At 43.9% G+C, this 14025-nt stretch overlaps 1 protein-coding gene across 3 annotated transcripts in view; it reads left to right on the top strand.

Moving 5' to 3' along the window:
- The window catches only part of KMO (kynurenine 3-monooxygenase), a 744737-nt gene that overhangs the window by 538248 nt on the left and 192464 nt on the right, over window positions 1–14025 (top strand). For all 3 annotated transcript variants that reach the window (XM_083176397.1, XM_083176396.1, XM_083176395.1), the window contains one exon: window positions 6556–6703. In XM_083176397.1, coding sequence (XP_083032523.1) covers window positions 6556–6703 — 148 coding nt within the window. The remainder of the gene's footprint in view (window positions 1–6555; window positions 6704–14025) is intronic.

The raw sequence follows: 14025 nt of genomic DNA, 5'->3' as shown, positions 1-14025 counted from the left end.
TGACTTTTCTTCAAAGTTTCCTGAAGTGTCCGGTGGCCACCCGAAAAGGGGGTGTACTGTCACAATCCTGCCAGAACTCTGTTTGTTTGTCCTGTCTTACCTGCCTGTCAGTCTTGTATCTCAGCCTGTTGTAGCAAGATCTGAGTCTTTGCTAGTAATGAGCACCTGGGTGAGTTCTGTAGTTACCAGTGGAGAAGAGTCATGCAAGTTCCCTGTTTGCCTCATCCAGAGACTGTTCCAGGTGTGGCCGTTTCTAAACACCCGGCTGCCCAATCAGTGCTGCTCTGAGGGGTTATTCTCCCAGCCCTGCATGAACACTGGGCTTTTGCATTGTTGTCAATCCCTTGGGAGGAAGCTCAGCCTGTGCTCCTGCTTAAGCTCTATGGTGTTCCAGTTACCCAGCATTTGTTCCTGCATTCCAAGTACCTGCACCAGTGTTCACCTGTTCCTGCTTTCCAAGTACCTGCACCAGTGTTCACCTGTTCCTGCATTCCAAGTACCTGCATCATTGTTCACCTGTTCCTGCATTCCAAGTACCTGCACCAGTGTTCACCTGTTCCTGAATTCCAAGTACCTGCACCAGTGTTCATCTGTTCCTGAATTCCAAGTACCTGCACCAGTGTTCACCTGTTCCTGCATTCCGAGTACCTGCACCAGTGTTCACCTGTTCCTGCATTGCGAGTACCTGCACCAGTGTTCACCTGTACCTGTATCCAGTACTTGATCCCTGTCCCAGCACCTGTGCTTCCGAGTTGCCTGCACCTGTGCTTCTGAGTTGCCTGCACCTGTGCTTCTGAGTTGCCTGCACTTGTGACCACCTGCCTCTGCGTGCCTCAGTACCTGCACCCGCGACCACCTTCACCGCTGCACTCCGTGCTTCCGGCACCTGCGCTCCAGTTGTCCTACTCCATGCTTCCGGCACCTGTGCTCCAGTAGTCCTACTCCATGCTTCCAAGTAACTGTTACCAGATTCCAGCTTCCCAAAGACTATTACAAACTTTAAATCGTCTCCTGTACCAGTTTTCATTCTATGCAATAAACATTACCCATTTGTATCTACATGCCTCCGTCCTGTTTCCATTTGGTTGTCAGCTAGCCATCAAGGTTACTCCCGGGTCCCAAATCCCCAGTCGTGACAGGCCACGTGTTTGTTTCGCCCACTTTTGTTGCTTGGCATAGTCGTCCAGCTACCTCGATGCAACCTTTTGGCCTAAAAAAATATCTAAACACAGGGTAGACGGCGCTAATGGACTGTAACTCATACAATTTATGTTCAATTAAAAAATCAAGTGTTTATTTAATAAAGAATTATACACTCTAAAATTTAACACCGGCCTGTGACACAAAATAATAAAACAAAATCACATACCAATGACACATTGACTCAATGTACAATTATACACTATAGCAGCAATAAATCATTAAATCTTTTTAGCTTCAGGCATGCAGCATAATTATAAGACCAATCCTGTAAAGGAACTATGCTAAATTAGACATTCATTCTGGAAAAATGGGTTAGTTGGTCTCAATTTTAGCAGCAGTGGGTTAATAAATCAATTCAGTTTCTCAACAACTTTGTACTCATCTGAGCAGTTAGAGGCAATTTCAGTTAGAATTTTATAATTTTATATAACTATACTGAATTAGGACATCCATTCTGGCAAACAATGGGTTAATAAGTAAGTTCAGTCAGGCAGCAACTTTATGCTCATCAGAGCAGTGAAAGCAGTTTCAGTATAGATTTTAAAGCTGCAGGGTCACAGTTCAAACACACACACTGAACTCATTCCAAGCAATATGTTGTTAAAAAGCTGGTAGTAATTAGCCATCCATGCATGCAGTTTCAGATAGCAGCAGAGCTGTGTTAGTATATAGATTGAAAGCTTAATATTTATGCTCCGTGGTAGTCAGGTTATGTGCTTTATATTCCACTTGTGGGGTAAACCTTGCACACCTAGAGCAAGTTCCCAGCTGCTGGTATCTCCAATCTATGCAGCCTTCTCTAGAATGCTCAGCTCTGGCTCTTTGGTCTCCCGATCTCTGGTGGTTTAGCAATGGCAAACAGGAATCACTTTGACGCGTTTCTCCGCCTCTCTCCTTGTCAGCGGCTTCATCAGATCTGAGTCCATTCTCACCGTCTACCCTGTGTTTTGATTTTTTTTGTGTCTTTTAATGGTAGAGTATCCCTTTATAGCAGTGACGTGCGGTGAGGTTAGAGGTTGGTGAGGCACTGGCTTGGTGGAGCGAGCGCTGTCAGGCTCTGTCGGGAGCGTTGGGTCAGTGTTGCTTCTGTGCTGACAAGCAGGTGCGGGCAGCCCCCGGCGCTCATCCGCTCCCTGTGGAAGGGGGTGATGCGGCCGCCGCTTCACTCCACCGGGGTCGGGGGGTGGAAGCGGGAGATGTGGCATAGCGCAGCTCCACAGGGGGGAGAGGGAGCAGCGTTTCGCTTTATGGGGGGGAGGGAGCAGCAGCTCGCCATGGGGGGCAGCGGCGGGAGGTGCGGCGATGGTCGCAGCGTCGCTCCGTTAGGGGGGGGGGGTGGGGGGTGGGAGAGGGAGATGCTTGCCTTGACCCTGGGGGTGGGGTGCTCCCAAGTGGCTGGCGCCCTAGGCAAATGCCTAAGGCTGCCTAGTGGTGGCGCCGGCCCTGGGTGCGGTAGCTGCCTGTCAGCAGAGAAGGACAGAGCAGTTCCTGCCTGACAGTGTAGAAGAAAACCAGATACAGCGCTTGCCACAGACCCCGTCGTCGCTGGCTCCAGCAAGCCACCATGGGGTCTGCCCATTGGTCTGCCCACATACCTCCTGTTCCTTAAAAAAAGACACGTGGCCAAATGTACTAGCCGGAGTTCAGTGGCTAGTATTGCCTTGTAGATGTCTGCCTCTTTAACAGAACCTGAGTTCAGCTGGCATCCTGCACAGCCACTGAACTCTGACTAGTACATTTGACCCATATACTTCTTTCATTTACAGAAACACACAGATACAGTGCACCCCTCTATCACTTTACACAAACCTCTGTCACTGTACACAAACACACACCTCTATCACTTTACACAAACACACACCTCTATCACTTTACACAAACACACACCTCTATCACTTTACACAAACACACACCTCTATCACTTTACACAAACACACACCTCTATCACTTTACATAAACCTCTTTCACTGTGAGCAGGGTGAGCAGGCTGCCACACACCTCTGTTACTTAACACTAACACACCCAAACACCTGTGTCACTTAACAAAAAAAACACAGCCTCCACAAGCGCCACACACACACACACACACACACACACACACACACACACACACACACACACACACACACACACACACAGCACCATTTTGCACAGCTTACCTAAGCAGCACAAACAACTGTGACTGGCACCCAGAGAACGAACCAGAGTGCCGGGCGGGAGACAGAAGAGAACCCCAGTGAGGAGAGGGTAAGAGATCGCATGGGGCATGATCAGGTGCCCAGATAGCAGCGGGAGCTGTCCGCCCGGCTCCACGAACCCCCCCTCCCCCCCTGACAACCGCAATACAAGTTGACTAACGAGCCGTACAGCGGTGCACTGTGCGGCTCGCATGCCTAAGCGGCATCTATAACAGAGCCTCGGCGGTAGTAAGGGACGTGCTTTCTGCCTTCATGAAAGCACGCCCCTGTCAGTCAGGAGTCGCCACTGTCCCCAATCACATCCGCCGCAGTGACAGGGGCGTGCTTTCATGTAGGCAGAAAGCACGTCCCTGTCACTGAGGCACTGCTATAGGTGCCGTATATGCACCTTTTTTAAATGGGCTTGTGCAGCCAGGTGCTCGGCCCCTCCCACTGCCCGCCCCCCGCTTCTAATACTACACTATAGGCAGCACGAGGCACCGCACTTGGTGCCTCCTAATCTAATAAAAACGGAGTAAAAGTTATAATAATAATACAAAGGATATACTTATGACACATAATATGTGTCATAAGTATTTTCTTTGTATTATTTTATTATATTAATCATTAATGACAGGGGAGGCTCTGCCTCCCCTGCCTCCCCTGACTGCACGTCCCTGCTTTATAGATGGCATCTGGGACTTTAACTAGGTCTCTCGTGCTCGGTTATATATTTGTTCTTTTTGGCCTAAAAACAATATTGTGAGGTGTTCAGAATAGCCTGGAAATTAATGTTATTGAGGATAATTATAGTGTAGGAGTAAAAATAAAACCCAAACTTTGCAATTTTAGCAGTTTTTATTTCCCAAGAAAATACAGATCCAAAACACAGAAGGATGATGTTTCAAAACAGATCCAGATCTAAAACACAACTGGCTTTTCAGACGCAAAACACGAAAAGTAGCTGGTGCACATGCCTAATATATACAACAATTTATTTTGTGTATTTTCCAGCATTTGGGAACGAATGGTGTTTGTCATATAATCCCATACATTACCATGGACTGTACAGCACACTGCTATAGGCTAGCAAAAGTTTCATCCTGGTAATGTAGAGATATCATGTACTCACTGTGTTGCACTAGTGAGGGGGGTGCAACTTACATGATGGTACTGTGTTGTGTCAGGTCGTACCGATGGTGTGATAGCAGCATTGCTGTCTTACAGCACTTGGGTTTGATTCTTACCACCGCCCTACCTGTGTGGTTTGTATATTCTCCCTGTGTTTCCATGTGTTGATTCCGATTGCTTCAGTTTCCTTCACACAAAAATATAGCTGTCGGTTATGTCAATTGGCTCCTTACAAAAATGAACTAGTATGTAAGTGGCACGGAAATGGGCAGACTAGATGGGCCAAGTTGTTTTTTTCTGATGTTATATTTTATGCATTTACCAACTTCTGCTTCTCACCATTACTCATTGCCTCTCCATCACTTATTTTCTCTGTCTCACCATCACCTTCTGCTTCTCTTCAAGACATCACCCTGTCCCAGTGATCCTCTGCTTCTCCTTGTAAACCACTACCTTTATGGGTCACCATCTCCATGTGACTTACTGCCTTTCCTCATCAATGTAAGGAGCTGAGCAGTGCTCAGGAGGAGGGGTCAGGAGGTGTTAAGCTGCCCATACACGTCCCAATCCCGGGGTGCGTTCTGGGCTAAAATAGCATCACATTGCATGCCTTGTGCATGCGTTGTGCAAGCAATGCGATAAAAAGCAAGTACAAAAAGTATGTGCAGCACATACTTTTTGTATTGTGCGATGAGATGCCGAGGGAGCGCGCATCTCAAAGCACACATCGCAGTGCCGGAATCGGGACGTGTATGGGCAGCTTTACACACAGGCATCTCTTGGATAGACCTTCCCCTTTGAGGCTATGCTTCTTATTGCAGGTCCACACCCTATTTTTAGGATCGCGTGCACCTTTGGTGCACACAAAAGAACTCCCTTTGCCCCTGTCAAGGTGACTCCCTCCCTTTTAATTTTGTTATGGATCTGCTCCTGAGAATATTTGTAATTTGTACACCATATATTGTACAGAACATAAAACAATAAAGTATAATCATGAATATTCAGAAATAACTATAGTGTTGGCAAATAATCACCAAAAAAAATCTTAGGGAGCCCATAGACGCTCCGTTTCTGCCGGCTCCGTTCTGTACTATGCGATGCGCGCTCCCACGCATCACATAGTACGGTACAAAAAGTATGTGCTGCACATACTTTTTTTACTAGGTACACATCGTATCGGATCGCAGTGCATGCACAATGCATGCACAAGGGATGCAATCCGATACGATGTGTACTTTAAAAGTACAGAACGGACCGCAAAAACGGACCGTGTATGGGGGGGCATAAGTTTTATTTGTACTTTTATCTATCAACATGCTAATGGTGGAAATCCATGTTTACAGAAAGAAAAGCATTCATGATATCATTAGATATCATTAGAGCTTTTACTAGCACTTAAGTGGGTAATATGAGTAATGGGTAAGTGGGTAATATACTTATGAAGCTAAACAAATCCATCCAGATATTTTTTTGGTGTGTCTTCTCATTAATGATTTTACCATTTACCTTAAGAAATGTCTAATTTAAAATATAAGTATACCAAAACTGCAAAAAAATGTGTCTCAAATTTACTTTTTATCTAAGCAGTGGCATGACAACTTCTAAATAAAGCAGAATTTCCCAGTGTATATGTACATAACCTGTGCCAGCTTGGTTGGTTATTTAAAACTGTAAGCCAACTGTCAGGGCTATAAGCTCTTTCTCAGCAATTACTGAGCACTGCATAGGAGAAGGAGCAGCACAATAACAATTTGATATTCTATGGCAAATAAAATAGGCTGTGTGCAAGGGCTAATTGGAAATGTTATGCTTGGTACAAAAGTTGGAGTTGTGTGACAAATTGCAGGACCAGTGCCAAATTGGAAGATGGTATAAATATTTATTATTTTACTCACTTTAATAAACAAAATATTGCACAAAATAACTTTCTATCTGTTCTTAACCATTTTCCTGTTAATGCTGTATAGAATTTTACAGTTGCTTATAATTCTTATTAGCAGTAGTAGTTTTATATATATTGAAACATAACATTTCTTTTTTATAGGAACAACTTAACAAAAGATTTCTTCCTTCTGCCACCACAAGCTTTGATCTCTGTTAAATGTTCCTCATTTTGCTTGGATAGCAAATGTGTTTTAATGGGAGATGCAGCTCATGCAGTTGTGCCTTTCTATGGACAAGGAATGAACGCTGTGAGTTATATTTATACTGTACATCTAAATAAAATATGCAATGTTTAATTCTAGTAAACAAAACATCATTAACATTTAAGAGCCTAAAGAATAAAAGTGCGTGTATATCTGTTGATGACATTGGGGAAATTTACGAAGAAGGCCGCTTGCCGGCAATCTCGTGTACGAACAGGTACCACCTTGATCGTCCATAATCAGCCCATAAATATGAATGGAGAATACAGCAAATTTACAAAGATGCCGTATTCTCCGGATTGGTATTTTCCAATGGTGAAGTGATTCGGATTTGGCTGCCAAGTCTCCCAACAGCCAAATGCGGATGAGCATGAAGCATCGCATGCCCCTGCCATCCCTGTTCACTATCTTCTGGTCCAGACATCTCTGTCCTTACCTTCTGCCTCTATCCTGACCCTGTGACCTCTGTCCTGACAATGTCAATGTTTTCCTTATGTCCCCTCTCTCCTGTTCCTACTGTCACATTCCTGTTCTGTCACCTCTGTCCTTTTCACCCATATCTTCTGCCCCCCCTGTTCTGTTCGGTCACTTCTGTCCTAGTTTGGTCACCTCTGAGTTGGCCCTTTCCTTGTCCCCTTTATCCTGGTCCTGTTACATACGTTCATGTTATCCATATGAGTTCCAATGTGTGTGTAATTTTTTTTACCAATGTAGGGGGGGGGGGGGGGCATTGAAGATTTTGCTATGGGGCCCACCAGGAAAAAATTGCAGGGTGGGCACCATGATAGAAGAGGGTTTGGGAAGGGGGTGTTAATGGTGCCAGTGTACAAGCTAAGATAGCAGCTAGAGAGAGGAGAGCAGAGAGAGGGTGGTATTGTGATTAAAAATAGGCCCTGCCGTTTAAAGTACACAGGCCCACCTTGGCAACAAAAGTGAAGGATGTAGTTGTGCAAGCGCCAAGGTGCGCTCTGGAAAAGGGGGTGTGGCCACACAAAATACCACTTTTTGGATTGAGCCAAAATTCACATAATGCCACATGGATTGAGCCAAAATTCACATAATGCCACATGGATTGAGCCAAAATTCACAATATGCTTCATAAAGAGGGACATTATGTGCCAAAGGCACACTTTAAAAATGTACACCATAGTGTAGGGACAGTACGGATGGTGTAATGGTTAGCATCACTGCCTCACAGTGCTGAGGTCATGGGTTCAATTCCCACCATGGCTGTAACTGTGCTGAGTTTGTATATTCTCCCTGTACTTGCGTGGGTTTACTCGGGGTACTCCAGTTTCCTCCCACAATCCAAAAATATACTGGTAGCTTAATTGGCTCCCAACAAAACTAACCCTAGAATGTCTGTGTATGCATGTACATGTGGTAGGGAATATAGATTGTAAGCTCCACTGGGGCAGGGACTGATGTGAATGTTCAACTATACTCTGTAAAGCGCTGCGGAATATGTGTGCGCTATATAAGAAGCTGTTAATAAATAATAAATAATGCCCATTACATGTTAAGTCACACATCATAATGGCCATTATGTATTATGCCAAACACCATAATGCCTATTAAAAATAAGTGCATAAGTGCGGCTTACCTACATGGGTGATTTGGTTCAAGAGAAATCTGCCCTCATAGAACATGAACAGCCATGAAATGACATTTGAGAAATAAAAAAAAAATTGGTTTACCCGCAATATCTCCAGAACCAATTGACCCATATGGAGTAGCCTGGCATGAGATTGAAGGCCAGCGATTTGGGTTTGAATGAGATCAACTGCGAGCTTCTGTGATTCTGGGGAGGACTTGCAGATGTCTGAAACGGGTGTGGGTCCTGTTATCCTATGGGGAAAATGTTCCACATTTGTCCTACGGTATCACCAGTTCCCGTCAGGCTAGAAATGCGTGGCTGGGCCCATTGGAATGCCCCGGTCCTCAGCTACTGTAATGAGCTATGGCAGAAATGACAGGGGGGCCTGTCCTCACCCCCCTCCCCCGAATCTGCCCATGGGGCCCACTAAGTTCTAGTTACACCCCTGATTATCCCTGTTTTGCACAATGGACTCTGTATTATTTAATATTTCCATGTATTGGATGTCCGTAACCGTAAAGCCCTTGCTGTTGTGTATTTTTTGTATAATATGGCAGTCACTATACTCTCTGGGCAAAATTTACTAAGAAAATGATTACATCTCAGTAGTATTCGTATTTTGGATAGGACTGAACAAGACTGGCATCAGTAATGTACTCTATTTGTATTTGGTAGTAGTATTTTTTTCCCAAATTCACTAACCTGTCATACTTTTACAATTTGTATTTTTTATGGCGTATTTGGTCATATCGAGTTGTTTTTTGCATATTCATATTTTGATTTCCATATGTATTTTTGCTGTTTTTATGCCTTGTACTGTATGCATGTGCTATATACGTATGTATTTTGAAGAATACGCATGTAAATTTTGCTTAACATTAAGTTACTTTGTGATTGGCTAAAAGTATAAACTTGGGAGTGTTCTCCAAGCCATATAAAACACCCACATGCTCCCTAGCGGGTTAGATAGGCATGGTGTGGAGAGTGCAGGAGAGGTTGGAGTTTGCTGAGTTATCTAGTGATTGTTGAGTGGTTTATTTGTTTGAAAGTTGTCTTGTTTTGTAATTTAATTTTGCCTTAAGTCTTTATTTGTGAGTTAAGTTTGTATGTGTTTGTGTGTGTATGTGTGTGTGAGAGGTAAGGAGAGAAGGGTGTTCTGCATCTGATAGTGAGAGTAGTCAGGTGGGGGGAGGAGGTGAAAGAGGAGCAGACATACTCTGGTGAGGAGTTTCTGGGCCCAGTGGCAAAAAGCCGCACATGGTGAAGTTGAAAGAGCAACGCCCTGGTCAAAATTATCCACCAGTACTACCGGCAGCTCTTAGGGCCTGAGTTGGAGTTAGGTGGTGTCAGTCATCACCTGGTAATGCAGGGGGGGGGGGGGGTGTATCAGGCAAGAAGCGATTTTATGATTTCAAGCAGCTTGTCATCATATGCTATTTTTAAAACACACAAAATGGTTTTAATTGTCAACAATGAACGTAGCCTGTAACAAGTGATGCGTAATCATCCACCTACACTCCATCTGTTGGCAGATGGTACTAATTCCACGGTCTTCTCTATCCTCATTAACTGCCAAGAGTTTGTTTGGTCTGACACAGCGCATGAGAGTTCTGTTGCATGATGTTGCTCCAGTGTAATGCAATCATTCAGACATGATGAAACCCGAACATCTGTATAAGCACATCATCCGCCAATGCGATCAGGTTCTAATGTACAAATTAAACGAGGGATACGCAGCCTCCGAGGAACATGCACAAGCTGCTGCTGATGTTCTGTGCTGACACCTGAGTCTTCATTGATGCATGTGTCAGGACATCAGATAGTCCACAGCCTACAATGAAAACTTTTCAATGTATAAATAAGTACCCATTTTTGTTTGTAACAAGCAGAGAAGTGTGTTGGTGTGCTTATTGAGGTTTTATAAGGCACATATTTGTTCATGGGAGTAGATGTGGGCTAATACAGATGTGTCCACATACATGTTGGCTTTTTTTCTCAATTTGTCACAACATGTGACACGGCGTAGCTGTTTTTAGAAATGTAGCAAGTAGATGGATTCTAAAAAAAATGTGCAGCTGTAGAATTTGTATAAAGTAATAGATCAGCGAAGCAAATATTTTGAAAAATCACAAAGTGTGACTTTTGCAGATTCAGAGGTGTGCCAAATTGGGCCATACATGGCACAATAAAACCAACATGTATGTGGACACATCTGTATCTGAGTAATACAGCCTGGGGTTACAGCCTGAGAATCCCCTACTGGGGTTGGCAACTCCAAGTTAGAAAGACCATTGATCTCCCTAACTGGGGGATTAGCATCTAATGTCTTCCTGCCAGAAATCTTAGTGGATGAGTAACACATTCTCTTCTGGTTCCATAAACCACAATGGGGTACCTTAATCTTAGGACCCCAGTTATAGGTCAGAGTGCTATGTATGGGTGGTTTAAGGTCAAGCTCTACAGCCACACAGGTACAGATCTTACAACCTGGCTCAACTTGGATGGAGTAGAAAACTTTTCACTACCACCAGACTTGTGCAATTCACACACCTGGAGATAGTGGCCTTAACCCCCACAATAAAGACACATATTTAAGTTTTTACGCCGTCAGCGCTCCTCCTGTGAGAGCCTTGGCCGTAGAAAACTTTTATCGGAAATTCTTCCAAAATGTGGGAGATTGGTGCTGGGGAGCGTCCCATTTCCTGGCTTCTCTTTCTCTTCTTCCGTCCCCTCCATATCCTCCTCTTCTTGGGGCACGATAACGATTCTTTGTGCCCAAACCTTCTTCTAAAAAGTAAGGGAGGAATGAAGTGTGATGGAGAGTGGATTTAGATTAGGTTGATCTTCTGTATCTGATTGTTCAGTTTCAGAAGAACTGTAGCCGATATCTTCGGGCTGTCTGTCTTGTGGGATTTGCCCACTTGAAGATCCTGCCGCTCACAAAGTCCCTTTTGTCACGTAGGAATTTCTTCTTCTTCTTCTTCTTCTTCTTCTTCTTCTTCCTTTCTATTAAGGTCTGTTCATAAGCATGTAGATCTTCCTTTGTATTTTTTCAAATGTCTTTTGAAAAGTGTTGTCTTTTTCCCACTCCAAGTTTGTTGCCCACTTGGCAATATTTAAAATGAGTTTTATGTACAGAGTCTGTTTTGCAAGCAAAAAGGAGGGTGAAAAGTTCTCTCTTTGTTTGGGGGCACGCTTGTTTAAAACGTAGCGTTTAATTATAAGTTATAACAGGTATATTTTATTTAAATTAGACATAACACAATACATACATGACACACAGAACATATACACATAATAAATATTCTTGGTGAGCCCTGTCTGTCAACTGCAGATTTGTCTGGTTTAAATAATACCTGGGGTCAAATGTAATAGGGTGAGAGTTTCAGAAAGTGAGAGATTTTGGAAGAGTTTTCCCATGTTTTTTAAAGCAGCAATCAATTACATGGCAAAACCAGGTTGATTTTGCCATGTAATCGATTGCTGCTTTAAAAAACATGGGAAAACTCTTCCAAAATCTCTCACTTTCTGAAACTCTCACCCTATTACATTTGGCCCCTGGTTTTTAATCAGGCTTCACTGGTAAATAGAACTGCTACTCTGACAGTAAAATTAGCAAAGATGTATAAGATCTCGGTGGTGTTGGTGGACCGCAAATTTATCAAATGTGTAGTCAATGTCTCAATTGGAATGATATATATTCATATGACATTGATAGAGATTTTTTTCAGCAATATACAGATGGGTCAGATCCCATCTTGGCAGGGGATGGCGCTGGCGTCGCCAGCCGCCATCCCCTGCCAGCGCCATGGCGATGGTGAGAAGGGGACGCGCGTGCACGAGAGGCGCGCGTGTCCACTTCCGACAGCGTTTCCTTTCGTTCCCCCGGGTCCCCGCCGGCTTGCCGGCGGTAACCCGGGGTCCCCGCCGCCTGCCCGCATCCCCCCCTAACCCCCCTAACCCTGTCTGTCTCCCTGAGGCGGAGACGGACAGGGTTTCCGTCGCGCTGGCGACGGAGACTGAGACGCGCGTGCGCGTGAGTCGCACGCGCGTCTCAGTGTATTCGCTGGCGCGGCTGCTGGCGGGTCACCAGCGCGGATGTTCTGGCGACCCGCCAGGCAGGATGGGACCTGACCCATCTGTAGATAATAATTTCTATTTATAGATGTCAATCTAGTGCCACCTGGTGGTCTTGAAATACACTGCTCAATAATAGAAGATATGTAAAAAAATACAGAATACCGTATATACTCGAGTATAAGTCGACCTGAATATAAGCCGAGGCACCTAATTTTACAACAAAAAAACTGGGAAAACTTTAAGTGGGACCCTCACTCGAGTATAAGCCGAGGGGGGCTTTTTCAGCATAAAAAATGTTCTGAAAAAGTAGGCTTATACTAGAGTATATATGGTAAATGAGATTGTGTCAGTATACCCCTGCAATGTGATTGTTGCACGGTAACTGCTGCTGATTGTCGTTTGTGGTTTGGCTCAACCAATCCCCACAATTGAGCGGGTTAGTCCGTGTGACAGTAGCAGATACGGATATGAAAGAAGTGGGTTACTTCTTTTCACGTTAGGGTAGGAACCCCCCTGATTGGCAGTTGCCCTTGCAGGGAAATGTCTCTTCAATCGTGAATGATTGTGCCCAGAAAGTGATGATAGAAGAAGTTTTCAAATAGGTTGCACTTATGGACTCCTCAGCATGCTTCTTTCTCCCATATACTATAAGCATTGATGGGTGATGAGCGATGTGCTTCATCCAAAGTGTACCTGAAAGGAAATGTATTGATTGATAGGAATGTCCTATATAGTGAGCCTTGTACTGAACGGGAGAGACAATGTGTCAATCAATGAATAATTGTATTAATTCTCTGTAATATCTAAGCTTCACTTTTGTTTGAGCACCAAGTCTTTTTGCTCATATAACATATTAGACAAGCAGTATCATTATTATCAAGTGTATGTAAATTCCCCTAAGAAGGGGGTTTTACCAAAAGCCGTAGAATGTATTGCCCTTTCTCCCAATGCATCGGTTATATGTATGGGAGATTTTAATAATACCTTAGATCCCCAACTAGATAGTTGGAGTAGCGGAGGAGTGGGCAAATCTAGATGCAATAAAGAGTTCGCAAATTTTATACATGATATGGGCTGGGTAGATCCTTGGAGGGTACGAAACCTCACCTCCCGGCAATTTTCCTGCTTCTCTGCTTCATACCTAGCCTTTTCCAGGATCGATCTTATTCTAATCTCCAGAGGCCTCATTCCTCAAGTCCATAAAATTGAGTACAAACCAAGAGGCATTTCGGACCACTCGCCAGTATATATGGAAATCTCTCTGGACTATGATCGAGGATGTAGTTTCTGGAGCTTCAATACAAATTGGTTAAATAATATTGATGCGAAGATAGATTTGGAGGAACAGTGGCTAGAATATTGGGAGATTAATAAAGGGTCGGTGACAGCACCCATAATATGGGATGCTTTTAAGGCCTCCATTCGGGGCACTCTTCGGAAAAGCATTGCTAAAATAAAAAGAGAGAGTCGAGTTAAAACACAAGAAATGGCAGACACATGCCTAGTTAAAGAAAAATAATTATTGGATAATAACACTGAGCTTTCCTATCAGGCCTGGCAAACAGCACAAAATGCATGGTTAGATACAATAAAATCTGATAATCTCAAAAGTATGCAATATAAAACACAGGTTAAATACAGTAACTCGGACAGATCAGGTAAACATCTTGCCTTTCTGATACAAGCAGAG

Source organism: Crinia signifera, chromosome 3 (genome assembly GCF_055691185.1).
Source record: "Crinia signifera chromosome 3, ASM5569118v1, whole genome shotgun sequence".
Taxonomy (NCBI): domain Eukaryota; kingdom Metazoa; phylum Chordata; class Amphibia; order Anura; family Myobatrachidae; genus Crinia; species Crinia signifera.
The sequence above is the reverse complement of the archived record's forward strand: the minus strand, read 5'-3'. Positions and strand labels throughout refer to the sequence as shown.